Genomic DNA, 26,318 nt, shown 5'->3' on the forward strand with positions numbered 1-26,318 from the left:
TGCGGAACACCTGCGGTCTGTCCGCAAGAAAGACCCAAACCTCCCTGTCGCTTGCCATTTTAACACTCCACCCTGTTCTCTTGCCAACATGTCTGTCCTTGGCTTGCTGCATTGTTCCAGTGAAGCCCAACGCAAACTGGAGGAACAGCACCTCATCTTCCGACTAGGCACTTTACAGCCCTCTGGGCTGAATATTGAATTCAACAACTTTAGATCTTAAACTCCCCCTCCCCCCATCCCCACCCCGTTTCTTTTCCCCCCCCACCTGCTTTTTTTTTTCAATAATTTATATAGATTCTTCTTTCCCCACCTATTTCCATTATTTTTAAATCTAAAACTAAAACCTTTAGTCTTTCCACCCCACCCCCACTAGAGCTGTACTTTGAATATCCTGTATTCCATTCTTAATTAGCACTTTTCTCAGACAAAGACCACCACCTTCAACACCTCTTTGACCCTTTTGTCTCTGACATCTTTTGATTATCTGCTCACACCACACCCTCAATGTGTCTCTTCCCCCCCGCCCCCCACCCACCTTAAACCAATTTATATTTCTCCCTTGTTGAAACTATGCTGCAGTTCTGCCGAAGGGCCATGGAGGCTCGAAACGTTGACTGATTTCTTCTCCGCCGATGCTGCCGGACTTGCTGAGCTTTTCCAGGTAATTCTGTTTTTGTTTTGTTTTGGATTTCCAGCATCCGCAGTAGCTTTTAGCTTTTTGTTTTTATTTCCACATAGCTATTGTCCTAGTAGGCTTTCTGTCTTGCTTGAGAGATAACCTTATAGAAATGCAAATGTGAGGTCCAGTACAGTTTCCAGTAAATCCTTTTGAAGTAGTTCTTGACGTCAGCAGGTGTGAAATTCCATGAGGATGCTTGGGCATGTCTGAATTGTAATTCACATTGGAACTTTCCAGAAACTCGACTTGCAATACCAGATGTTAGGTGACTTTTGGCAGCTATCTTAAGCCAGTGTCTTTCTTTGCTTTTTTAACAAGTCCTTTTTAAACAGTTCAATATATGTTTGATCAGCCAGTGAAATTACAGATTGATATCACTCATGCACAAGTCACATGATCGTACACAGTGTAGTGTATCTCTCCATCCTGTATCTGATATGAGAGCATAAAATATGAATTTGGTAGCTGGCATTCCAAAGGATCGCACTTGGCTAATGTCTGTGCTCCAATGTAATCCTAGAGGAAGCAGCAAAGGGACTATGGAACATCGTCAAAGGACATTAATAAACAATTCTAAAGATATAAATTTGAATGTTTTGGATCAGCTTGTGTGATAGAGTCAATACCTTAATGATCAATATCTGACAATGTTGCAATTCCTTCCTCCCTGTATATGATGTCTTCAAGTTCAAGTCCAAGTTGAACAGTCAAGTCACAGCACAGTGTGTTGTTAGGCGGATCCTGTGGCAAAGTCTTGTAGGTCATTCACAATGTGAGGAAAAGTCTGATCTGGGTAACCACAGTCACCTGCTGGGCTGTTCTTGAAAGTCCATTTGTTTAGGAGGTGTGCATGGAGAGTGCAGATCCTGTTGAATGTAGACCATTGTTTTTGAGGGAGGTCAAACAAATTAGCGGCATTTACTCTGAGCCCAGCAGATCTCGATGCTTGTTGTCAAGGCACATGCTGTTATCCAGCTGCCAATATAGTGAAATTTTCTATGCAGCTCACACCTGGAGCTACAACTTTTGCTTTAAGTCGTGCTGAAAACATTTACTGACTGTCACATGTTGAAACAGGAAGACACAGCTGCTCCAAGAACTCAATTTTCAATGTCCCAAGATTCGGAATCAAAGAAGAATCATTTAGTATTGACAAAATAAAATGCAAAGATATTGATGTGCTTTTTATTTGGCTGTGCAGTGCACTTATCAAGAAGTTGTATTTATTCTTAATGCAGACATAATCGGGGGGTGTGATGATTCAACTGCATTGTGAATCAGGTACATGTCTTTTCATAATCCCAGTGAAACACCCAAAATACTAGAACCTCTAAGAAAATCTTGTAAAATGAGAAGGAAAGATGACTTTTTTAGAGAAAAAACTCCCCTCTTTGAAGGCATGAACGTGGTGGCGTGTGATTTCATGGGCACTGACACACCACATACCTCATCCAAATGACCATTCTTAGTGCATGAGTTGGATCATTAACATTGACTGACTATTTGGTCATGTGGGGCTACACGACTCAGCCCGATTCTGTTCTCACCTGTTTCTTTCCTCATCTGATTCTGTCCTCACCTCATCCAGCAGAAATTGGCAACCAGGAGCAGGAGCCTTTATGATTCTCACTCCCAAGCTCAGGAACACAGAGCTTGATTGTGATACCATGAGTGCCAGCCCAGAGAACAACTAACTCATGACTGGGGTGCTGGAACCTTGATGTGTGCGCCTAAGTTCCATGCCTGGCTGTGCATTTATGAACTGAGCCTTTGGGGAATGAGAGTGGAGGGATGATGTTCCTCTTTGCTGTGCCGGGAGAATGCTCTGTTCCCAGCGAAGTCAACAAAACAGTTGATAAATTTTGTCAATCCTTTATAGGCAAAGTACAACCTCCAATTTACAGCCTGGTGCCTGGGCAGGGAGAAGAAAATTGGCCTTTAGATGAGGAAATAGCTAGGCAAGTACAACAATTCACAATTGAAATTGAGCTCAGTTTTTGTGGGGGAATTAGTGGAGAGGAGTATTCCGCTCTTGCTGTTAAAGCCAAGACTCTGTAACTCTGCACCATAGTGTTTACTAACAGTGCTGAGAACTCCAAGGAAATCCTGGCTGGACTTCAGACAGTCTGCCAGATGCTATGGCTCCTATCAGTACCCATAGATTAGGCTCACTATATCACGATTTAAGCACCGTGCCTGCAGATGAAGAAAAAATGTCTCGCAGGACAATAAAATATTTTTCCTTTATTTTTTTTCCAATTTCCTCCCCCGATTCTTTCAAGGAGCCAGCTTCGCTGAGGCTGATTACCATCTATACCCTCACTTAAATTAACATTCTTTATGTTAGTCCTGACATTAAGAGTTTGGCTGGAATCTTGTGCTCCTGCCTGGAGCAGGAAACAAGGCGGGCGAGCACACTTAATTGTGCGGGAGGTGAAATGTCAACTTCCTGATGGCGGGGTGAAAGTTGGCAGTTGAGTTGGTGGTGGATTGAAGGAGGATCGTGCACCCCAACAGCAAGTGACGGGAACCTATTTTTAATCTATTAGCGTGTCGTGCAAACTTGTAAACACTAATTCGCCGGATTAAATTGTGCCTTTGCCATTAAGCCTGCAGCAAACGAGACATACATGCCTTCAGACTCATGACTGATTAAAGATGGCGTGCAGTTGGAGAAGCAGTCTTCCTTATGGATTTAGACTGAGTAGGAGTTGCTTTTCTTGTATGGGGAGCTTTGTTGAGCCGGGGGGAGGAAACATTGATGCATGGGGGTCGGGTGGCTGCTCTGCAGGGGAACAGGGCATGGCTAAACGAGGGAAGGAGGGTGGTGGTTGTGAAAGGAGACCAGGACGTGGCTGACCAAGAGAGGGACAGAGGGAGGTGGTAAACACACAAAGGCTCATGGGGGACACAAGGAGGAAGCTGGGAAGGTCAATCTCTACAGGGGGTGGTCAAGCATGATTGGAGGGAGATCAAGGGTTGCAGAGGGAGGTTCAATGGTGAGGTCTTGAAAGCTAAAGGTAACAGAGTAGGTCAAGGGCGATAGAGGGAGGGTCAAGGATGACAGATGGCAGGTCAAGTTCAATGGGGGTTGGAGGGTGGAACAGTTCCAGTGTGTCACGAGGCAGCTCGAGGTTGAAAGATAGTTGATCAAGAATGATGGTGGGTGGGACAAGGGCCACTGAAGGTAGGGCAAGGGTGTAATGGAGCAAGGGTTGTGGTGATGTAGGAAAGGTCAAAGGTGACTCAGGAATGATGCAAGGTGTTGGCTTCCAGCTACAGGGTCACTATGGGAGTGTACAGGGACATAGTTGCAACAAGAAGAAGTGTCCAGGAGTACAGGCCGAGGAGGAGTTGTTCACAGTGGGGTGGGTGGAGAGCAAAGTGTGACCAATGCAAAGTATAGGGCCCAGCATTGGTAAAAAGTGCCCAGGTCAGGAGGGGCAGCCTTAAAGACTGTGCTGACCAGGTCTTTGATTTCCTTGTGTTCATAGTTCACCTCAGGCTGACAAGATGGGTCAGGATCTATGTCCTCATGGATTGGGAGGCAACCATTGCTGTAGCTTTAAAAGTGACCATGGCTTTGAATTTCTATGCTGCCATTTCATTCCCAGGGCTGAGGGGGGATTTCAGTGGCACTTCACAGTCAGCCACTTGCAAATACATCAGGGAGGTCACCAATGTCCTGCTGAGAAGAGCAAATGAATTTGTACGATTCACCACAGACTTTGAGAGCTTGGCAGCCGGAGTTGTGGCATTTGGTGCCATCATTGGATTTGCCCAGGTGCAAGCACACATGTGGTGCAAAGAACTCCCTGGGATTATCTGATGGCCTTCATGAACTGAAAGGGCTTCGACTCTCTCAGTGTGCAGCTGCTCTGTAGTCACCTCAAACAGATTGTGCAGATGTGTGCTTGCTTCCCAGAGAGCTCTCATGATCCTAACATCCTCACTCACTCTCATGTGCCATCAACCATCTTCATCTGCTTCATCAATGACCTTCCTTCCTGTCACATAAGCAGGGACATGCTCTTAGTGAAATATTAACATCGTTATTTTATTTTTAATTGCTGTAGGAAACCTCATACCTCTGGTGGATGAGGTTTCCTAAAAAGTGCAAAGGCTGCTTGGCCTTTTTGCCTGCCTGCCAACCGTAAGGTTGGATGGGCAGTGAAAAATAACATCTAATTGGGACTTTAATGGCCTTAATAGGTCTTTTAATTGTCAGCGGGCACGCGCGGGAGGCCAAACAACGCTCTTTATTTTGAGTCCTATTAATTATATTTGTAATTGATCGCAAAGTTTTCTCTTTTTAACTTGTTTTCTTCCTACATTCCAACTTCGTGGACCTTAAACAATTCTACCTCCAGTACACCACTTTGTCGATGTAGTTTTCAAATGCACTTAAAGAGCAGTTTCAGGGGTCATGCCTCTTCCCATATCTCATTGAGAAACAGCCTTTGGCACTCTCTTCCTGACTGTATCTGTTTATATAATGTACTAACTATTCACCCATGTCATTGTTGACTGTTGTTATAGGTATTGTATGAACATTGATGTTATGCCAAATAGCACAGGAGTTGCCCTGGGATTTGGCACTACTGGTAGAGAGTCTCAGGGTCGAGTAGTATTTTGAGGGATGGGTTGATGTTCACAGGGTATGGGTACATTGGGAAGGGTTTCTGAGAATATTGAGGAGTCTTGCATTATGGGAGAATTCCTGATGGGGCACTGAAAATGGGGATTAGAAGTTTATGAGCACTGAGGTGAGGGGCTGCAAAATAGTTTCTGGGAATGTAAAGGGGAAAGCCCTTTAGTTTAAGGAAGTGAGAGAGCTGGGTCAGTATTCCATGTTTTGGGGGATGGGGTTCAAGAGAATGGGATGCAAACTGCTCTTTGCCGCTGTTGACCTCAATGTCCTACCATGTTCCTCCCATATGTTTCCTATCTCAACCTGTCTGCCACAGCTTCAAAATTCCTCATCAGCCGGTTCTTGTTCGCATCTTCTTGCCTTAAGACCATAAGACATAGGAGCAGAAATTAGGCCATTCAGCCCGTCGAGCCTGCTCCACCATTCAATCATGGCTGATAAGTTTCTCAACCCCATTCTCCCACCTTCTCCCCGTAACCTTTGATCCCCTTACCAATCAAGAACCTATCTATCTCGGTCTTAAATACACTCAATGACCTGGCCTCCACAGCCTTCTGTGGCAATGAATTCCATAGATTCACCACTCTCTGGCTAAAGAAGTTTCTCCTCATCTCTGTTCTAAAAGGTCTTCTCTTTACTCTGAGGCTGTGCCCTCGGGTCCGAGTCTCTCCTACTAATGGAAACATCTACCCACGTCCACTCTATCCAGGCCTTTCAGTATTCTGTAAGTTTCAATCAGATCCCCCCTCATCCTTCTAAACTCCATCAAGTATAGACCCAGAGTCCTCAAACGTTCCTCATATGTTAAGCCTTTCATTCCTGGGATCATTCTCGTGAACCTCCTCTGGACCCTCTCCAGGGCCAGCACATCCTTCCTGAGATACGGGGCCCAAAATTGCTCACAATATTCTAAATGTGGTCTGACCAGACCCTTATAAAGCCTCAGCAACACATCCCTGCTTTTATATTCTAGCCCTCTCAAAATAAATGCCAACATTGCATTTGCCTTCCTAACTACTGACTCAACCTGCAAGTTAACCTTAAGAGAATCCTGGACTAGGACTCCCAAGTCCCTTTGCACTCCAGATTTCTGAATTCTCTCCCCATTTAGAAAATAGTCTATGCCTCTATTCTTCCTACCAAAGTGCATGACCTCACACTTCCCCACGTTGTATTCCATCTGCCACTTCTTTACCCATTCTCCTAACCTGTCTGAATACTTCTGCAGCCTCCCTGCCTCCTCAATACTACCTGTCCCTCCACCTATCTTTGTATCATTTGCAAACTTAGCCAGGATGCCCTCAGTTCCTTCATCTAGATCATTAATGTATAAAGTGAAAAGTTGTGGTCCCAACATTGACCCCTGCGGAACTCCACTAGTCACCGGCCACCATCCTGAGAAGGACCCCTTTATCCCCACTCTCTGCCTCCTGCCAGACAGCCAATCTTCTATCCATGCTAGTACCTTGCCTCTAACACCATGGGCTCTTATCTTACTGAGCATCCTCCTGTGCAGCACCTTGTCAAAGGCCTTCTGGAAGTCCAAGTAGATAACATCCATTGGCTCTCCTTTGTCTAACCTACTCGTTACCTCCTCAAAGAATTCTAACAGATTTGTCAGGCATGACCTCCCCTTGATGAAACCATGCTGACTTTGCCCGATTTTATCATGCACTTCCAAGTATTCTGAAATCTCATCCTTAATAATGGACTCTAAAATCTTACGAACGACCAATGTCAGGCTAATCGGCCTGTAATTTCCCATCTTTTGCCTCACTCCCTTCTTAAACAGGGCGGTTACATTAGCGATTTTCCAGTCCTCTGGGACCCTCCCTGACTCCAGTGATTCCTGAAAGATCGCCACTAACAACTCCACTATCTCTTCAGCTATCTCCTTCAGAACTCTGGGGTGTAATCCATCTGGTCCAGGTGATTTATCCACCTTCAGACCTTTCAGTTTTCCTAACACCTTCTCCTTGGTAATGGCCACCATACTCACCTCTGCCCCCCGACTCTTTTGAACTTTGGGGATGTCACTCGTGTCATCCACTGTGAAGGCTGACGCAAAGTACCTATTCAGTTCCTCCGCCATTTCTTTGTTCCCCAGTACTACTTCTCCTGCGTCATTTTCCAGCGGCCCAATGTCCACTTTTGCCTCTCTCTTACCCTTTATATATCTAAAAAAAACTCTTGCAATCTTCTTTTATATTACTAGCTAGTTTACCCTCATATTTAATCTTCTCCCTCCTTATTTCTTTTTTAGTTGTCCTCTGTTGGTCTTTGTAGGCTTCCCAATCCCCTGGTTTCCCACTGCTCTTCGCCGCATCTTAAGACATTTAGGATTAAATTTCTGCACCTTAAAATTAGTGCACAAAAATATGGCCCTGGGAGTGCATAGATTTCTGATATGGGCTCCTGGTTTTTGTCAGGAACATGGGGCCGAATTTTATGGCCCCTCCCGCTGGCGGGATATCCTGTTCCCGCTGAAATCAATGGAGATTAGAAAGGCTCGCCTTATATTCCAGCCCTGGCTCTGCCCTCGCTGTGCTGGGGCTGCAAAATTCTGCCCTTGAAAGACAGAATACCCTCTAGAGCACTACTAGTGAATTTACTAGTTTACACAGTATACAGGAAATACAAATTTCTTTTAAACAAAGAAAAGGTATGTAATATACTCAGAAGTTCATTGTGTTTCTTGTTTCCCAAATTTAAGTTTAAGGCCCAAAAATGGTTTTAGAAGTGAAATTTTTAACTGAATTTTCAATAACAATAAATATTAATCCATTCTATCTTGGCAATCTTTCCTAATAACAAAAAACCACGATAACAGGTGTCTCTATTTGTTAAATGCCGTTTCTCACAAATGTTGCTTGTGAGCAGTTCATAACAGGAAACAGTATTTTTGTAATAGAAGTCACCATCCACCTGAAATAGAACTTGAGGGCTCAATCTTCCATTTCTTAAGGTCTTTTAGAAAAAGCAAATAAGCTCTCAAATCCCCACAGGATAAAGGAAGATGTTATTTTATCCTTTGGCTCCTGTAGTGATACAGATTACATGCTGGGAAATTCTGCAAACAGCAAATGCTCAGAACGAAAGCTCTCTCATTGTTGTGAGGTAATAACAGCCATTTGAGACAGCCAAGGTCTAGAAGTAAAAGTTTACAGTAGCTATTAAAAGGCATAAAATACAATTCTGTGGCCAACTTGAATCCTGCTATTATGAACTCTGAAAAAGTTTTGTTTAAAAACCTTGTTTTTGAATTGAAGATTAGGAATTGCAGGAAATATTGCGCCTGCATTTTGCTTCAAATTCTAATGGTTAAAGAAATGTTTGCCTCTTTAGATGTGATTTTCCCATTATAAATGTTGGCATGAAGTTTTAATGTTAAATGGTGACATAAATATGAAATTCAAACTCATAACAACAAGCAAGTATAGTTTGTAGGTATTAAGTACCAGGCTATGTACAAAATCTTCAGTATATTAAAAAAAAATCAATTAAAGGGGTAATGTTACGAATTCAGTCTCCTGGCAGGGAGTCTCACCTGCCATAAGCTTAAATTGAAATTTTCTAACCAGAAATTCAAATCCAAAAACATCAGTAATGTCACTACAATCCATTGTGCTTAAAACTCCATTTGGCTTTTCAATCACTACAAATCATTGGCCCTGATTCTATTTTAGATATTACATGGATGAAAAAAGCATATCCTCTGACTCACCATGGGAAATTTGCTAGTAGTTATAAAAGTCATGCATATATCCCTTTCACACTTTAATATCTAGAGAACAAAAATTCCAGGTCAAATTTATGCTGATTTCATCTCATCTGGAACTGCAACTTTACAAACACCAGTCTATCTACAATCTTCGCTCATCAACTGTAGTTAACCACTAATTGGCCTCAGGATTTACAACAGTTAAAATGCCAGGTCTGGGTAAACACATCAGTAGCAGAATTGTGCATTACATAATATAACACTTATTGTTGTAAAGAAACATATCTCCTGGCATACTGCGAGCTGTGCCATGGGAGATCCACTAGTTAAAACAATTCACTTTGTTTTGAAAGTGAGTGGGTAAATGTAGTTGACCCCAATCTCAATGTAAGTAATTATCAATCTAATAATTTACAAGATCTGCATTATTCTACTACATTCCCGTATGAGTCATATGGCTGTAATATCCAGTGGTGATGACAGGACAGTTATCTTCCACAATTAGCCCATTTTGTACAAGGTATTTCGATGAGACTCCCTCTTCTTTCTTCATCTGACTAAAGAGGGAGGGTACTGGCCATTTTCCCCAGTTACTGTCAATGACTCCTGTTGCCAGCCACCAGAATGAATGTGACAGAGACTTCCTGGGATGAATTATTTAACCCACATCTCTCTGCTCTGGTTAAAGATGAGGCAGCCTCTGTTTGCCCAAAGTGCCTTAGATTAGAAACTGAGCAGAGCATGACTCAAACTGAGGCTGACTAGTAGCACACTACCATCTAAAGTATACCCCGCACAATAATCCTATTGTAACCTTTATTGGCATTATTTTTATTTTATTCAACTACATTATATATCCCACAGCAGATAGAAAAGAAAATAAGGCTGTAATATAATTTTTAGCAGGTGACCTTTGTAAGTCACTTGGGTGTGTGTCACTCTGTCACCTGACTTTTGAGATTAAATAACTGATTAACCATAGCAAATCTGTAAATATATACCATGATAAGGCAAAATAGAAACCTTCAATTTTCTGGAATTTTATGGCCGGATAATTTTCTCCCTGCTTGGAGACTTAACAAATTTTTAGAAAGAATAGTTAGTTGATATTGTATTTTTAAATTATTTCCAGTTCCTCTAATGATTCCTTGAGTTTATCCATTGAGTACCTGGGTCAAATACTCATTGCCTTCACTCAATGCTGAATGTTGACCACTGCCAAAGTGCAAAGAGGTTGCCCAGAGCCTGAAGAGGTGTATCCTGGCAAAGATTTAGCACCTTCATGGAAAAAGGAGAAAACAGAAGAAACGAAATCCCTCCGAATTTCTCTGCTTCACTGTGGTATTGTTCCATGGGCACTGTCTGTACCTCACCCAGCCATCTCTCAACGCAGTGTCACCTGTCCTAGTACAGGTTGAATGTCCTTTATCCATACATCCAAAAACCAAACACATCCAAAAACAACTTTTTTTGAACAGCTATGCAGTTAATTTGTATGCTAATAAAGCAATATAACATTATATAACAGGTGTAATAAGTGTTAACAGGTTAAAAAGTAGGATGTGTGAGAATTGGCAGACAGAGAAACAACATGGTATTTGTAGACTATAGCTAGTCTAGGCTTAGGCTATTACAATGTAAGGAGGCCTAGACCTACCTTATATTAGGTAGATCCGAAAACTGAAAATACCTGAATATGGAAACGCAATTGGCCCCAAGAGTTTCGGATAAAGTATACTCGCCTTGTGTATCCAGCTACCTATTTTTGATTGATTATGTTTGGTCAAGTGCCTATTAAAGACACTATATAAATGCAAGCTGCTGTTGTACAGTGAAAGTGCAGAGGTACCATAAAGATCCATATGTAGAACTCACCCTCACAGGAATCCAGAGTTTAAATTACTTTTATTTGTGACCTTCCTCTGAAGCAAGGTTTTCTCAAGGATACTCCGTCATTGCAAGCATTTTGACATTATCATAATTGCAGTGTTCTTCCTGTTGGTGCATTGGCATAATAGCAGACCTTGGGCCAGGATAGCAAGGGGATGAAGCAAACCTAGTGTAGCTTCATATGTGTAACATTTATGCTGCACTTGTATTGCGAACTGATTTTACATCACTTACATCAATAAATGTTTATGTAGCTTTTAAAAATATTTTTGGACTCAAGAATGGGAGTGTGGAAGAATGCTATTGTGAACTGTTGGGGGTGGCAATGTGTGTTTGTGAATGGAGTCGGGGGAGCTGCCTTTGTGGACTAAGATAAAGAGTGCCTGATCCGAGGAGGGGTACATGGGGATAGGGAGAGAGAGTGTTCATTTATTGAGGAAATGTCTCTACTGTAGGAGAAAGAAATAAATTGTGCATCAATGAACTGGGAGCCCCTGTAATCTGGGAAGGAAGGTGCCTCAATGTACAAAGTAGGGTAAGTCTACCTCTAAGAACAGAGGAATTGGAGGGAAAAGGTGCCTCTGGGTGGATAGTTAGGGAACAACCATATAACAATTGGTGTTTTGAGCACCACTGAAGGACTGACTGTTCCTGTCCAAAAGTACCATGCTACTTCAAGAGTTAATTGAAAGCTACAATGATTTTAAAGGAATCTTAGAATAAGTGAATAATTGTATATCTATGTTTCAAACCTAGTGCTCACTTGTTCACATTTTGCGAATATATCCAGGATACAGGTTCCTGAGGTCTTCCCATGACCTACAGTGGATCAGTTTATCTGTAGATGTGCTACTGGTTTACATGTTCCCAGAGCATCAGGAATTGTCAGTCACTCAGCTGAGATTTAAAGGCCTCATCAGTCACAGATCCATAATAAAAAATGGTTAATGACAAAGCCCTATACTTTGTTAGTGATGAGAGACCTTGCATTGTAAGATTGGGCAAGGGGCAAGTGTTACTGGCAGAGTGGGGTGGGCAGGGGCCGAGGAGAGAGAGAAGCTTTACAAACATAACAAAATATTGCTGAAATTGCAGGAATGGTTGTGAGGCAATGAGTTATTGTTTCATTGCAGTTTGTTCCTGCTCAATGTCATGAGATTGGCCTAAGCCTGTTAGCAGAGTTTCTATAATTATTGGGATCCCATTGCAAACAGTGTATATTTTATGCAATAATACGGTCTGTGGGAATAAATAGACGGTATGGCAAAGAGAGCCTGTTGCAGCTTGTGGAACAGATGTAAAGCCGGTTTCCCAATTGTCTTGTTAATTTACTGGGTGGTGATGGGTCTGTACTTAATTTGTGTAAACCTTAAGTCTTTTGCTGGTCTGTATCTAGGCCTACCCATTCCATTCCTGGATTCCTGTATTGTACCAGGTTCTCTGTTATTTTTCATGCTGATACCACTCTTACCTCTTGTTATCTCGTCCTGTTCTGAGATTTTGCAAGTCATCCTGTCCTTCATGGAAGCAAAAGAGAACCAATTGTGATCTAGTATCTCGCTTTGTGTTTTTTTTCACTTCATTTAGTGACCTTTTTAAGATTGAACTAAGAGCAGTGTGGGGATTTAAATCTATGTTAATGCTTCAATGTCGGCTGTCTACATAAAATGCAAATGGTTGCCACATTGATTTAAATACAAAGTATAGGAATTGGACTCTGTAAAGTTGTAGGAAGTCTGAACAATGTCTTTATTTTCATGTTTAAAATACCTGTATCTTATGCAGGATGAACTATTTTTGGCTTGAAAAATATCATATAATAGAGTTCATATGTAACTAAAAAGTGTTAAATGCTTTCACATATCGGTATGTTATGTATCCTATGGTCCATCTAAGCAAATATACCTTGTGTTATCAGTGCTTAATCATAAAAAAAGCTACAAGTACTTAATTTTTGTTCTTCTCACTCAAGTGATTGAATATTAGGTAAAACTAAAGTGTAATTCACAACAATCCAATTTCACACTGCGCTTCTGATGTAACTATTTGTTGTCACATGTGATTGGCCTATGTATCAGAGTTTCCTATATGTTTTCAGTTCATTTGAAGCTGTTTCAGCTTTTGCTAGTTTTGAAGGTTGGTGTGAGGACTGAGAGAAAGTGATGATTAATAGTACATGGAACAAGATCATTCCTGAGTTGCTCAAACCATGGAAGCATTGTGCAAAAGAGGGCAATCAATTGTTAATAAATGATGGAGAGGAACTGAATTTACTTGGGAGGGGATGTAGAAGTTTGCACACCCTTTCCTTATAAGATTAAATGGCTAGCCTGTGCAAGGCTTGATGAGCTGTGGACTTTCTTCGTCCCTTTCATGTTTATTGCTCAAATCACCATCCTTCTACTTCTAGAACCTGGGCTCAAATCCAAACTAGACAAGGTGGATAAAACTTCCATTCTTTCGTAACTTTGTTTGGCCTCTTCCTTGTGACACCGGTTCAGATAATATGAAAATGTCCCCAGCAGTGCTGGCTGGGGGCAAAAAAGCACAAGCTTAATTTGATCCTGAGCTGGACAATGTTCATGGTCAGTAAGAGGCCACCCTATTTCTCTGGTGGGTTATCTCATTATCCCTTCTGGTAACATCAATATATCTTTCTGTTTTAAGGACATGAAATCAATGGGGCTCTTGATACATCCAACATTGATACAAGTATTCTGGAGGAATACATCAGTAAGGAAGACTCCACAGACATGTAAGTCCACCCAGTGACCTTATGACATGACATGAATGGATTGATACCATGATTGCAGTGATTTTATAAACTAAGCCATAATGGGATATGGTGTTTTTAACATTGTATTGAGCATTGTATCGACTATTGCCTGACCCCCATTGACCCTAAAGACTTGGCCTTAAAGTTGTGCACTACTTAGTTTTAAATTGACTATAAACCAATGGGCAATTTTAACAAACATCTTTAAGATGATCACCTATTTTTAAAATAGTAAATTCACCAAAAAAGATTTATAAAAAAATCCTCTTGGACTTGGGAGCATCTAAAGTAGGAAATCTTTAAATAGAGTTCTGAAATGTAAAGAGGCACTTTTTGCACAGACAGAGAAGCTTTCCATCTTTTTAAAAATAGCTTCTGAAGCATGAATCCAGAAGTCTCGCCTCCAAACTCAGCCACCGGGGAAAATAGGCGTGGGTCAAACTTTGCACATCAGTGGTTCAAGGAGGCAGCTTCACATGTTAAATTGCAGCTGCCTTCAGTCTGATCTGATTTAAGGACGGAGTGGGAAATATAACGTGCACATTAGACCCAGTAGGAGAAGGTTTAAACTTATCAGAGTTCTTGGAGAGATAGGGTACCATTTTGGAGATGTAAGGTACACTTTTGGATATGGTACTGGGACACTTTGGGAGAGGTCAAGTGCCCTTTGGGAGAGGGAAAGTGCCCTTTAGGATTGTTAAAATTGGACATGAATATGTGTAAAAGATGAATAAACTAATTGGAACTGGGAAGTTCATTGGAACTGTCAAAGCAGCTGTAAAAAGGAGCTGTCAACGCATTTAAATCTCCTGCCTTTTAAATATTTCAAAAACTATCTGCAATATTGAAAAAAAATAATGCTTGCTATATCACTCTGTTTGTTGACAAAAGCCCGAGGGCCACTGTTACAGGATTAGTGCTACATGACTGATTTCATAACCTATCATTATCACAGTGGGGTGTCTGTCGGTTCACAATTTGATTAACATCTCCAAGTACGTATAAGCTTTTGAAGTGGGACTATGAACACCAATGCTTGTTCTTATAAAGGATTAAATGAACTTAAATGTATTGAATGGGTTTTTAAAAAAATCTATGAGACCATTTTTTAAAACAGTGAATTCATCAATAAACACTTAAGAACTTTAATTTGAGCATGGGTCTTGAGGGGTGCCCATGGTCGATACTGGGTGAATTGGTATAGAGGGTGTAAAGAAAAAGGGTGGTTGGTGTGTTGGCATGATTTGGCTTGAAAGAGCTATGGGGTGTGCATGGAGGGGCAAAGGTTAGTATATAGGGTATGAAGGACTGTAGGGAGTGGGTAGAGGGGCATAGGTTGGCATAGTGGCTATAAGGGGCCAAAGGGATGGGTGGAGGGGCACAGGTTGGCATAGGGGCCATAAAGGGCCATGGGGCCATGGGCAGGGCTGGGGGTATAAGATGGCATGGGTTGACATGGGCATGGGGAGTGTGTAGGATGGTGAGGGTGAGGGCTGGAGGGCTGTTGTTGGTTTCATTCTTTTTTTTTGCCATGCCAGAACGCTGAGATAGGCCTTTTCACCCAGCCCGTCTCTGCCTCCAACAGCCCATGTGTTGTCTCCCAACTATTTCCAGGGCGGAAGACCCGGCTTCCATTTTACCCCGCCCTTCCAGAATGAAAATCTGACCATCGGGGCACTTTTTCCTGGGTCATCTTTGAGGAGCCGGGAATTATCCTGACTCTGTGCTCCCAACCTGGAAGCAAAAAATTAGGCCCATGTCCTCTCATTAGATAGTCACTGCAGTTATGTCACACATATTAAATATCGATTATATACGAACGTACGAACAAGGAGCAGGAGTAGACCGTTCAGCCCTTCGAGCCTGCTCTGCCATTTAATAAGATCATGGCTGATCTGATAGAAACTTGAAATCTGCATCACACCTCCCGCCGATAATTTATCACCTCCTTGCTTACCAAGAATCTATCCACCTCTGCCTTAAAAATATTCAAAGGCTCTGCATCCACCACCTTTTCAGCAAGACAATTCCAAAGAGTCTCAACCTTCTGAGAGAAAAAATTTCATCTCGTGTCCATTTTAAATGGGCGACCCCTTATTTTGAAACAGTGACCCCTAGTTCTAGATTCTCCCACAAGAGGAAACATCCTCTCCACATCCGCCCTGTCAAGTCCCCTCAAGATCTTGTATGTTTCAATCAAGTTGCCTCTAACTCATATAAATTCTAGCAGATACAAGTCTGGCCTGTCCAACCTCTCCTCATAAGACAACCCACCCATTCCAGGTATTAGTCTGGTAAACCTTCTCTGAACTGCTTCCAACGCATTTACATCCTCCCTTAAATAAGGTGACCAACACTGTACACAGTACTCCAGATGTGGTCTCACTAGTGACCTGTACAACTGAAGCATAATGTCTCTACTTTTGTATTCAATTCCCCTCGCAATAAATGTCATTACAGAGGAAGATTTACCAAAGAGGCTTTCTGTCCTGGTGATACCACATTAAGTAACAGTCTTCAGGGGAACCTCACTGTTTGCATACAGAATGTGATACCCGGGGTTGTGGGGATGCTATTGACTGGGCACACTCCCATTCATTGCCACCATATTTGCTCTTCTCGGCTGTTACTAGAATTATTCATCTGTTCCTCACATGCCCCTGCGAGGTGGAAGAGCAATTTACAAATGCAACATGAGCACTTACAAAAATATAATTTTTAAAAATGTATATTTAAAAGTTGAGTATTTACAAAATAAATTAAATATTTGCATGTTTACCAACTAAAGTAGTGTAGTGCAGGCTTCAAAAATTTAACTTTGTACAAACCCACTTTGCACCCATTCAAAATCAGATTCAGTACTTGGGGTAACTGTAACTACCTTGGCATACATGCCAACCATCAGTATTTTAAGATGACAGAATTTCAAACCAAGTGGGCAATTTCCAGACGAGGCAATCTTGACAGAAAGCCTGCTTGCTGGAAGTGCAGATTGAAAATATTGGTATGACTGTGCCTGAAATTCCACCAGCAGGTGAAGCACTCCACTAAAGGCACATAGTTGGAAAATCACCCATCTTATGCCAAAGTTATAATGATTCACAAGAAAAATCACCATTTACACTGGGATTAGAGGTCGTCAATATCAACCATTCAGATCAGTTAAGAACTGGAGACACTAAGAAGCAATCAGTTGAATTAGAGTCAATGAATGCTGTCAAAGCCAATCATTCTCTCATTGTTGGTTGAACACAAACTTGTGTCATAAAGCTTTCAAGATGAGCTGAAGGTTTCTGCGAGATGCAGTTACATTTGTTTTATTTAGTTTGTTCCCAAAGAATCTTAGCAAATATGGTACTAAAAGGACGTTTCTGGAAATGGTCAGTTTTGCAGGTTTTATAGGTTGGCATTTAAGCATTAATCTGCTACAATAACCTCTAACCTAGTGGCATTTGTCACAAAACCAATCAAATTACTAAAAAGATTTATACAATGAGAAAACATTGAGAGAACATAAGGTACACTGCTCAAAAAGCAAAAGTAAACCTATAACCTAAAATTTCTGTCACGAGAACACATACAAGTGTCATTAAATAATGTTTTAAAGCTTCTGTTTTTATTAGTGAGTAATAGTAATGTCTAATATCTGCTGTTTTATGGAGATGTGATGAAGGGTTTGACAGCATATTAAGATAGGCATTTACCAGCACTGAAAGTAACTTTTACTGACATTCACTGCAGTATGCACACAGTTCCCTGTTGGCTTCTGAGAGCACAGTGAGTAAATGCTGTGTGTCACTGAACTACAGAGGCCAGTAAGTTTGATATTTAGTTCAAGCTGATTTAGCTGATCAAGTGAAGATGATAATAAGGATGCTACAATTAGGCACGGCATCCTTGGGCCAGGACTAGAGAAGGTAAAAAATAGCCTGTGTTTCTGCTAATAGTAGCTACCCAGTGACTCCTGCTGGAAAATTGGTGGATGTTGACTGATGATAGGACCAGTCTTAACTGTGAAGTTGTTCCTGGTCAAACTACCTTCCAACAATCACACTGCTGGCTTATACATGAAGAATAACCAATTGGGGGTAGTACTGGAGTGTTATTGTGACTTGAGGCCAGATATCACTGAGTTGGGAAGACTCCCTGGACCTTTAAAAATGTGGAGGACCCAGATGCAGATGTCGAGCCCCCATTTCCGACAGATTTAATTTTTTGCTGGCAGCGAAGGGGGCAGGGAATGAATCACGCAGGCGGGGAATCAGAGCACAGCAGAGCCATTTGAACTTAGTGCTGAGTTTAACTCAGGACCTTAACCCGCAGTGTGGGAGTCATGAATTGATGGAGTATATGTTAACACTCTTGAAGGGCGGATAAGGCCTGTTTAAGTATTGTGATCTGAAGTTTTTTTTAAATGCCCTGCTCTTTATATGTTAAAAAAGGCTGAAGCTATAAGTGAGAGTTTAAAAAATCCTCTGTTAGGCTGCTTTGAATGAATTGCCATGTGGTATAGGTTAGAAAAAAATATATTTATGTTTGTGCAGTTTCAGTAGAGGGATTCATTGACATATCTCCAAAAGCTATATCATTATGAATGTTTGGTTAAGTTTCAAAAGCTACAATTATCTCAGCAGGGGATTGTGAAAACTGTGTATAAATGCAAATCATTCTTTTTTTCATTTATTTCAGATTCTAGTACTGACAATTTTCTTTCTCCCTTACTCCAACAGGAGTGTTCTGATTGGCTCAAAGTAAATATATTTTAAAAGCATGGTTTTGTTGAGATTGGAGCATTTTACAACTATTCTGCTCCCTCCTAATGTAACATTCAAGATAATTATAGCAAAAGCAATCACTGAGGATATTTCAAAATGGTGGCAGGAACTCTGCAGTTTGGTTTTTTTTTGTTAGACAAAGCAATCAGCATTATACTACATAGCATTTTTTAGGAAAAAGTATACCCCACCTCACTGGCTGCAAGATGAAGTCCCTTCCCTCACTCTTTGATTTACAGTGTTATGTCAGCCCTTCCCCGGGTAAGGGGAGTAACAAGCCTGCTACCAAGGCCTCTGGCAACACATACATGTCTGGTTGATCTGTGGGGTAATGCCTTTGACTGATGTGTTCCATTCATGACATGAACAAATTTTCCTGTTCTCCACCAAAGGGAATCACAAAAGCAAACTTATGGGCCTATTGGAGCCTTTCCCTTCCTGACGCCTTTGAGGAATCAGTGAGAGCAATAGTTGCTTGTCATTCCTTGCTTGTTTCCTCCTCTCTCGAAGCTGTTTAATGCTGAGTACCATAGATTGGATTATGGCTAATTCTATCATTACTACAACCCTGCAAGGTTCCTTCATTCCTCCAATCCAGTTTCTTGTGCAATCCCAAATTCCACCTCTCCACATTTCAGCTTCCAAGGCTCTAAGCTCTGGAATTTTCATGCTCAACCTCTCTACTTTTCTCCATTCCTGTAAGATGCTCCTTAAAACCTATCTCTCACCAGGCTTTTGGTCAAATGTCCTAATATCTCCTTATTGAGGCTCAGTGTCAAAATATGTTAGATAACACTCCTGTGAAGAGCCTTGGGACAGTTTAGTACATTTAAGGCACTATATGAATGCAAGTGATTGTTGTTTTTATATTACACCACACTTGCACAATTTCCAGCATTAGGAGCAATTGTCCTGCCTAAGTATTTTCTTCCCCACCCTAATGATACTATTTCCAACCATAACAGCTCATAGCCCTGGCTTAAATCAGCTAGTTCAGAACATTGGACTGTTTGGTCTGTTTAACTTATGTCTACGCTAAGCAATGTGCTTACTAGCTGAGTCACTCAAAGTGCAGGAAGGGACTGATAACATTACACATTATTGATATTATGACAATAGATCACCTACACCAGAATATTTGGCAAGACGCCAACTGAAATGATACCAAGGCTATACCAAAATTACACTGCCACCAAGGCTGTAACCACGTAAAAGCTAGCAGGGAGGATGCTTTAATCATTTATTGCGTATGCTACCTAACCATCATTAGAACTTGCACAATTCATTTTCTTTAATTGATAAGCTGTAGTGAAACACCAATTTCACAAGATCAAAAAGAAGAAGGAAAAAAGACAAAATAAATCAAGAAGTGGTGATTATGGACTTGATTTTTAATTCAGGGTCTGGAACCCGACACCCAGATAGTTTCAAAGTCCGGACCCTGTGCTGCATCTGTGTCACTCATGCGATGCTATCTTCAAATGTAAATGACCTAATTGAGCCAGAGGTAAGCTTGGTGCCCAATTTGTGGTACCAAACATTACCAAAAGGTGGGAGCTGCCTGCAGAGCACAAGTGGCAAAGGCAAATGGTAGCCATGATGGGGCCTGCTGCTGCCTTGCTGAAGAGAGGAGGCAGTACCTCAGAGGGCCAGCAGATTCAGTGCACACGAAAGTGGCCAAAATGGCCAAATGTAAGGTATTGCGCAAGATGCCGTAGGTCCCAGAATTGTTCAGCAGAAAAAACCCTTTAACTTTTCCCTGCATTGAACTTAGCAGCTGTGCACTAACCTGCACCAGATGGTTTGGCAATTAACAAATTGAAAATCCCCTTCTGGATCTCCCCGGCCTATTAACAAGCTTCTCAATGAGCCGAAAGGCCGTCAGTTGGAAGTGAGGCAGGTTCCCAACTCCCTACCCTCACTTTGAAAATTTGGGCACATCCTGGACTTGTTGGGACACTGGCACGCCATGCGGGAGTGCACTTTTCAAAATGCACCCGCTCTTGTTCCAGCCCTGTGGGAAATTAAAAACCCCGGCCATTCTAACACAATTTTAAAAGGAGGTAAAGAGTTTAACTGTTTTGAGGTGATTGCCCAGATCTTCCAAGGAGCAGCAGTCATCGTGGGATTGCCGCTCTGCTCGAACTTTCCCCTGTCTCAATACTGATCCGCATTTCTTACCGGGTCTTCCGAGCCCAGCTTTATTAAATGCAGAGTGTAGTGAACCTCCGAGAGCTCTGTCGCAGCTCTGTCAAGTCTGGGAAGGCAACACATGCCCCATTTTTACAGCGTAGCTGCCGAATGTAAAGTTTAAAGGCCCAGTTTGAATGTTGGTGAATGAATGAATGGATTAATGGGTAGGGTGCTGGGTGGGTAGCTGGTTGAGGTGGTAAGTGAGTGAGCTGGAAGGTAAGGTGGCAGGTGGGTGAGGTGGTAGGTGAATGAGTTGGTAGGTGAGTCGGATGGTTAGGGTGGCAGGTGGATGAGGTGGAAGGTAGGTAGGGCGGCAGGTGGGTGAGGTGGCGTGGATTAGCATAGTAAGTGGGTGAGGTGGCAAATGGGTAGGGTGGCAGTTATGTGAGGTGGTAGTTGGCAGATGGACCTGGTGGCAAGTGGGTGAGGTGAGTAGGTCGGGGGATAGTTTGGTCGGGTCGGAATGGGTAGTCAGGTTGGGGGCTAGTCATGTCAGGTTGGCGGGGGAGTAGCCATGTGGAGGGAGTAGTCATATCTGGTCAGAGGTTAGTCAGGTGATCATGGGGGTAGTGTGGCCAGGAGGGCAATGATGCAGGGGGTGGGCAGCAGTTTGTCAGGGCATCAGTGGTGGTAGCTGGTGATCGTGGGAGCGGGTGGGGGGAGTGGTCGGGTCGAGGGTAGTTGGGGGAGTCAGCAGGGGGTGCAGTCGTATGCTGGTCAGGAAAATGAGCACTATAGTTTCTTCTTTGCTTGGCAGTACCCATCCTCGTGTGTCTCAGATATCTTCAAGGTTTTGGCTTTTAGACATGTACATAGTAATCACCTCCTCAGTCTGTCATCAAAAACTTTTCTGTCATCTTGACAGTTGGCACTGAAACATGGTACAGCAACCATTCTTCATGAAGAATTAGCATCTTTTTATAGTTGCAGGATTAGTTAATCATTCTAGGCTTGTCTGTTAACTCTGGAGTCTAACATTTGATGCACCACACTTGGCGCAAAGCCTTATCAACAGGGACTGCAGTAGTGGGAATGGGTGTACAACATTACCCCCAATTTTCTGACCCACATTCATTGCTAGTAATGCTCTGTGTTTGAATCAGGTCTTGAAAAATTACTTGGCGTCTTCATATGACATTCCTTTTGCTTCTTTGGTAGATGTGCTGCACTTAATACAAACAGGTTAACGTCTCTGTTAAAATAGCCGACAAAGGGGTGTTACATAAAGGTGCTCATTGACCAGGATTGACAATTGTTATTTCTAGCATTTTGAAAAACAAATGTTCTTCCTTAGGAGGAACTGTGACACTTGAGCACCGATATGGATAAGGGTGTAGCAATCTTAGAGGTCATTCATGCCAGTTAATATCAATGTATTTTTTTCAGTGATTCTTTACCTTCCACCACTTTAGGTATGGGGCGGTGTTCATAAATGACAGAGTGACTGTTGCTCTGACTTTGTCAAAGATCCTTTGTGGAAGAACCTTAACTTTTCAAGCCCAGTTCCCCAGACCACATGGTGGAGATGTGAAATCAACAGTGAAAACAAGCACAAAACCCTTTGCAGAATAAAGGCACTTTATTTCCATGCTGCATGCGGAAGATTTTTTATTAAATGAAAGTGGCTTACTTACAGGAGATTAAATCCCTGCCTTTTTTTAAAAAATGGTTACAACTTTAAGTGGAAAATAGCCAATGACAATATGTTATCAGTGCCTACTTTGATTGGCCAACAAAAATTTCTGCACCAATTACAGAGATCGTTCTGTGATTGGTGATACTATGGCAATTCTATCCAGCTTTTTAGATAAGGCATAGGTAGCCTAAAGTTAAAATGACATAGGGGTCATCAGAAGTATATCTTTGTTAAATACAGTAGTTATATTTGTTATTTATTAAAGAATGGTGCTGTATCGCATGATTTCTTTCTTTGCAGCTGTTTTCCAGATCTTCCAGTCTCAGTAAGTTATTCCAACCCCCAAGCATCCGGCAGTGCTCCAGTCGGCCATCCTATCCCCAGCGCCATTGTGAACACAGGCCATCTAAACAGCCCTTCCACCAGTGGAGTCAACCATCTTTGTCATGTAACCACCAGCTGTATTCCAGTTGCAGCTAGACATGGCGGTCTTGTGCCAAACCCTATATCTTGTGGCCCAAACCTCAGCAGCCACGTGAACTGCAATGGCAACAATGGAATGCTAGCCAAAAGCTATCCCAGCACCCTTTGCAACACAACTGCTATCAAAGTGGAACCAAAGCCTTCCTATGCACCCGGGTAAGTGAAAATACGGAATTTGCTCGACACTGGAATGCATTTTAATGGAAATTCTAATGTAAATGTTTAGACTTACCAGAATCCATTTCCACTGTTACACACAAATCATTCAAAATGCTTAAATGCTTAAAAAATCATTTTCACCTTCTGGTTTTCATAGCAACCAAAAATCCTACATCCATCATATAGCATCAAATAAAATTGAAAAATAACACAAGTACAATAACATGATTAGATTTGTCCATTGAATTGTCTTTTTGGTCCCTTTCAACGTTTTTGTTATTGAAGGTCTCAGCTTCTCCTCAAGGCAGCATTTGACTGAGTGTGGCATCAAGGAACCCTAGCAAAACTGGAATCAATGGGAATCAGGGGGAAATCTCTCCAATGGTTGGTGTCATACCTAGCACAGAGGAAGATGGTTGGAGTTGTTGGACCTCAATCATCTCAGTCCCAGGATATCACTGCATTAGTTCCTCAGGGTAGTGTCCTAGGCCCAACCATTTTCAGCTGCTTCATCAATGACCTTCCTTCCATCATAATATCAGAAGTGGAGATGTCCATTGATGGATTGCACATTGTTCAGCATCATTCTTGACTTCTCAGATACTGAAGCAGTCCATGCCCATATGCAGCAAGACCTGGACAACATTCAGGCTTGGGCTGATAAGTGGCAAGTAACATTCATGCCATACAAGTGCCAGGCAATGACCATTTCCAACAGGAGAGAATCCAATCATCTCCCCTTGACATTCAGGGCATTACCATTACTGAATCCCCCACGATAAACATCCTGACCAGAAACTGAACTGGACCAGCCATATAAATACTGTGGCTATAAGAGCAGGTCAGATGCTGGGAATCTTGCAGGGAGTAACTCACTTCCTGACTCCCCAAAGCCTGTCCACCATCTACAAGGCACAAATCAGGAGTGTGATGGAATATTCTCTGCTTACAATCAGAAGCAGGGGAATTTATAATGGGGAACAAAGAATTGGCTGACCATCTAAATACATACTTTGGTTCTGTCTTCACAAAGGAGGACACTAATAACATACCAGAAATGTTGGGGAACACAGGGTTTAGTGAGAGGGAGGAACTGAAAGAAAGCAGTATTAGTAGGGAAATGGTGTTGGAGAAATTGATGGGATTGAAGGCCGATAAATCCCCAGGGCCTGATAATCTACATCCCAGAGTACTTAAGGAAGTGGCCCTAGAAATAGTGGATGCATTGGTGGTCATCTTCCGAGATTCTATAGACTCTGGAACAGTTCCTACAGATTGGAGGGTAGCTAATGTAACCCCACTATTTAAAAAGGGAGGTAGAGAGAAAACAGGGAATTATAGACCAGTCAGCCTGATGTCGGTAGTGGGGAAAATTCTAGAGTCCATTGTAAAAGATTTAATAGCTGAGCACTTGGAAAACAGTGGCAGAATCGGACAGAGTCAGCATGGATTTATGAAAGGGAAATCATGCTTGACAAATCTACTGGAATTTTTTGAGGATGTAACTAGTAGAATTGATGAGGGGGAGCCAGTGGATGTGGTTTATTTGGACTTCTTTCAACAAAGTCCCAAATAAGAGATTAGGGTGTAAAATTAAAGCGCATGGGATTGGGGGTAGTGTATTGAGATGGATAGAAAACTGTTTGGCAGACAGGAAACAAATAGTAGGAATAAACGGGTCTTTTTCCGAATGGCAGGCAGTGACTAGTGGGGTACCACAGGGATCGGTGCTGGGAGCCAGCTATTCACAATATATATTAATGATTTAGATGAGGGAACTAAATGTAATATCTCCAAATTTGCAGATGACACAAAGGTGGGTGGGAGGGTGAGCTGTGAGGAGGATGCAGAGATGCTTTAGTGTGATTTGAACAAGCTGAGTGAGTGGGCAAATGCATGACAGATGCAGTATAATGTGGATAAATGTGAGGTTATCCACTTCGGTAGCAAAAACAGGAAGGCAGATTATTATCTAAATGGCTATAAATTGAGAGGGGCATGTACAAGGAGACCTGGGTGTCCTCGTACACCAGTCGCCGAAGGTAAGCATGCAGGTGCAGTAGGCGGTAAAGAAGGCAAATGGTATGTCGGCCTTCATAGCGAGAGGATTCAAGTACAAGAGCAGGGATGTCTTGCTGCAATTATACAGTGCCTTGGTGAGACCACACCTGGAATATTGTGTGCAGTTTTGGCCTCCTTATCTAAGGAAGGATGTTCTTGCTATAGAGGGAGTGCAGCGAAGGTTTACCTGACTGATTCCTGGGATGGTGGGACTGACAAATGAGGAGAGATTGAGTCGGTTAAGATTATATTGGCTGGAGTTCAGAAGAATGAGGGGGGATCTCATAGAAACCAAAAAATTCTAACAGGACTAGACAGGGTAGATGCAGGAAGGATGTTCCCGATGGTGGGGAGTCCAGAACTAAGGGTCACAGTCTGAGGATACGGGGTAGACCATTTAGGACTGAGATGAGGAGAAACTTCTTCACCCAGAGAGTGGTGAGCCTGTGGAATTCACTACCACAGAAAGTAGTTGAGGCCAAAACATTGTATGTTTTCAAGAAGGAGTTAGATATAGCTCTTGGGGCGAAAGGGATCAAAGGGTATGGGAGAAAGCGGGAGCAGGCTATTGAGTTGGATGATCAGCCATGATCATGATGAATGGTGGAGCAGGCTCAAAGGGCCGAATGGCCTACTCCTGCTCCTAGTTTCTATGTTTCTATATTTCTATGTTTACTTGCCTGGATGAGTGCAGCTCCAACAACACTCAAGAAGCTCAACACCATCCAGGCCAAAGCAGCTCGCTTGATTGGCACTACATCCACCACCTTCAACATTCACCCCCTCCACCACCAACACACAGTAGCATCCGTGTGTACCATTTACAAGATGCACTGCAGCAACTCACCAAGGTTCCTTCGACAGCACCTTAGGAACCCGCGACGTCTACCACCTAGAAAGACAAGGGCACCACCTGCAAGTTCCCCTCCAAGCCACTCACCATCCTGACTTGAAACGATATTGCCGTTCCTTCACTGTCCCTGGGTCAAAATCTGGGTCTCTACACCACATGGACTGCAGCGGTTCAGGAAGGCTGCTCACCGCCACCTTCTCAAGGGAAATTAGGGATGACCTAGCCAGCAACGCCCTAATGAAAGAATAAAAAAAAGCATCTTTTTACCTAAAGGATAATGAAAATCTCGAACTCCCATCCCCAAATTGCTTGTGGATGCTGAGTGAATTGAAATCTTCAAGACCAAGATGAATAAATTTTTGTTAATAATAGTTTTGGGGATATGGAACAAAGATGGGTAATGGATTTGGGGTAGAGATCGACCATGATCTGATTGAATGG

The 26,318-nt window shown here is 42.3% G+C and overlaps 1 protein-coding gene across 8 annotated transcripts in view; it reads left to right on the forward strand.

Moving 5' to 3' along the window:
- The window catches only part of myrf (myelin regulatory factor), a 272,972-nt gene that overhangs the window by 129,167 nt on the left and 117,487 nt on the right, over window positions 1–26,318 (forward strand). For all 8 annotated transcript variants that reach the window (XR_013577569.1, XM_078549049.1, XM_078549050.1 and 5 more), the window contains 2 exons: window positions 13,609–13,696; window positions 22,622–22,960. Coding sequence is in view for 7 of the 8 variants with exons in the window: in XM_078549049.1 (XP_078405175.1) it covers window positions 13,609–13,696; window positions 22,622–22,960 (427 nt within the window). In the remaining variant the exon portion in view is untranslated. The remainder of the gene's footprint in view (window positions 1–13,608; window positions 13,697–22,621; window positions 22,961–26,318) is intronic.

This window comes from Cetorhinus maximus, chromosome 9 (assembly GCF_964194155.1).
Source record: "Cetorhinus maximus chromosome 9, sCetMax3.hap1.1, whole genome shotgun sequence".
NCBI lineage: Eukaryota > Metazoa > Chordata > Chondrichthyes > Lamniformes > Cetorhinidae > Cetorhinus > Cetorhinus maximus.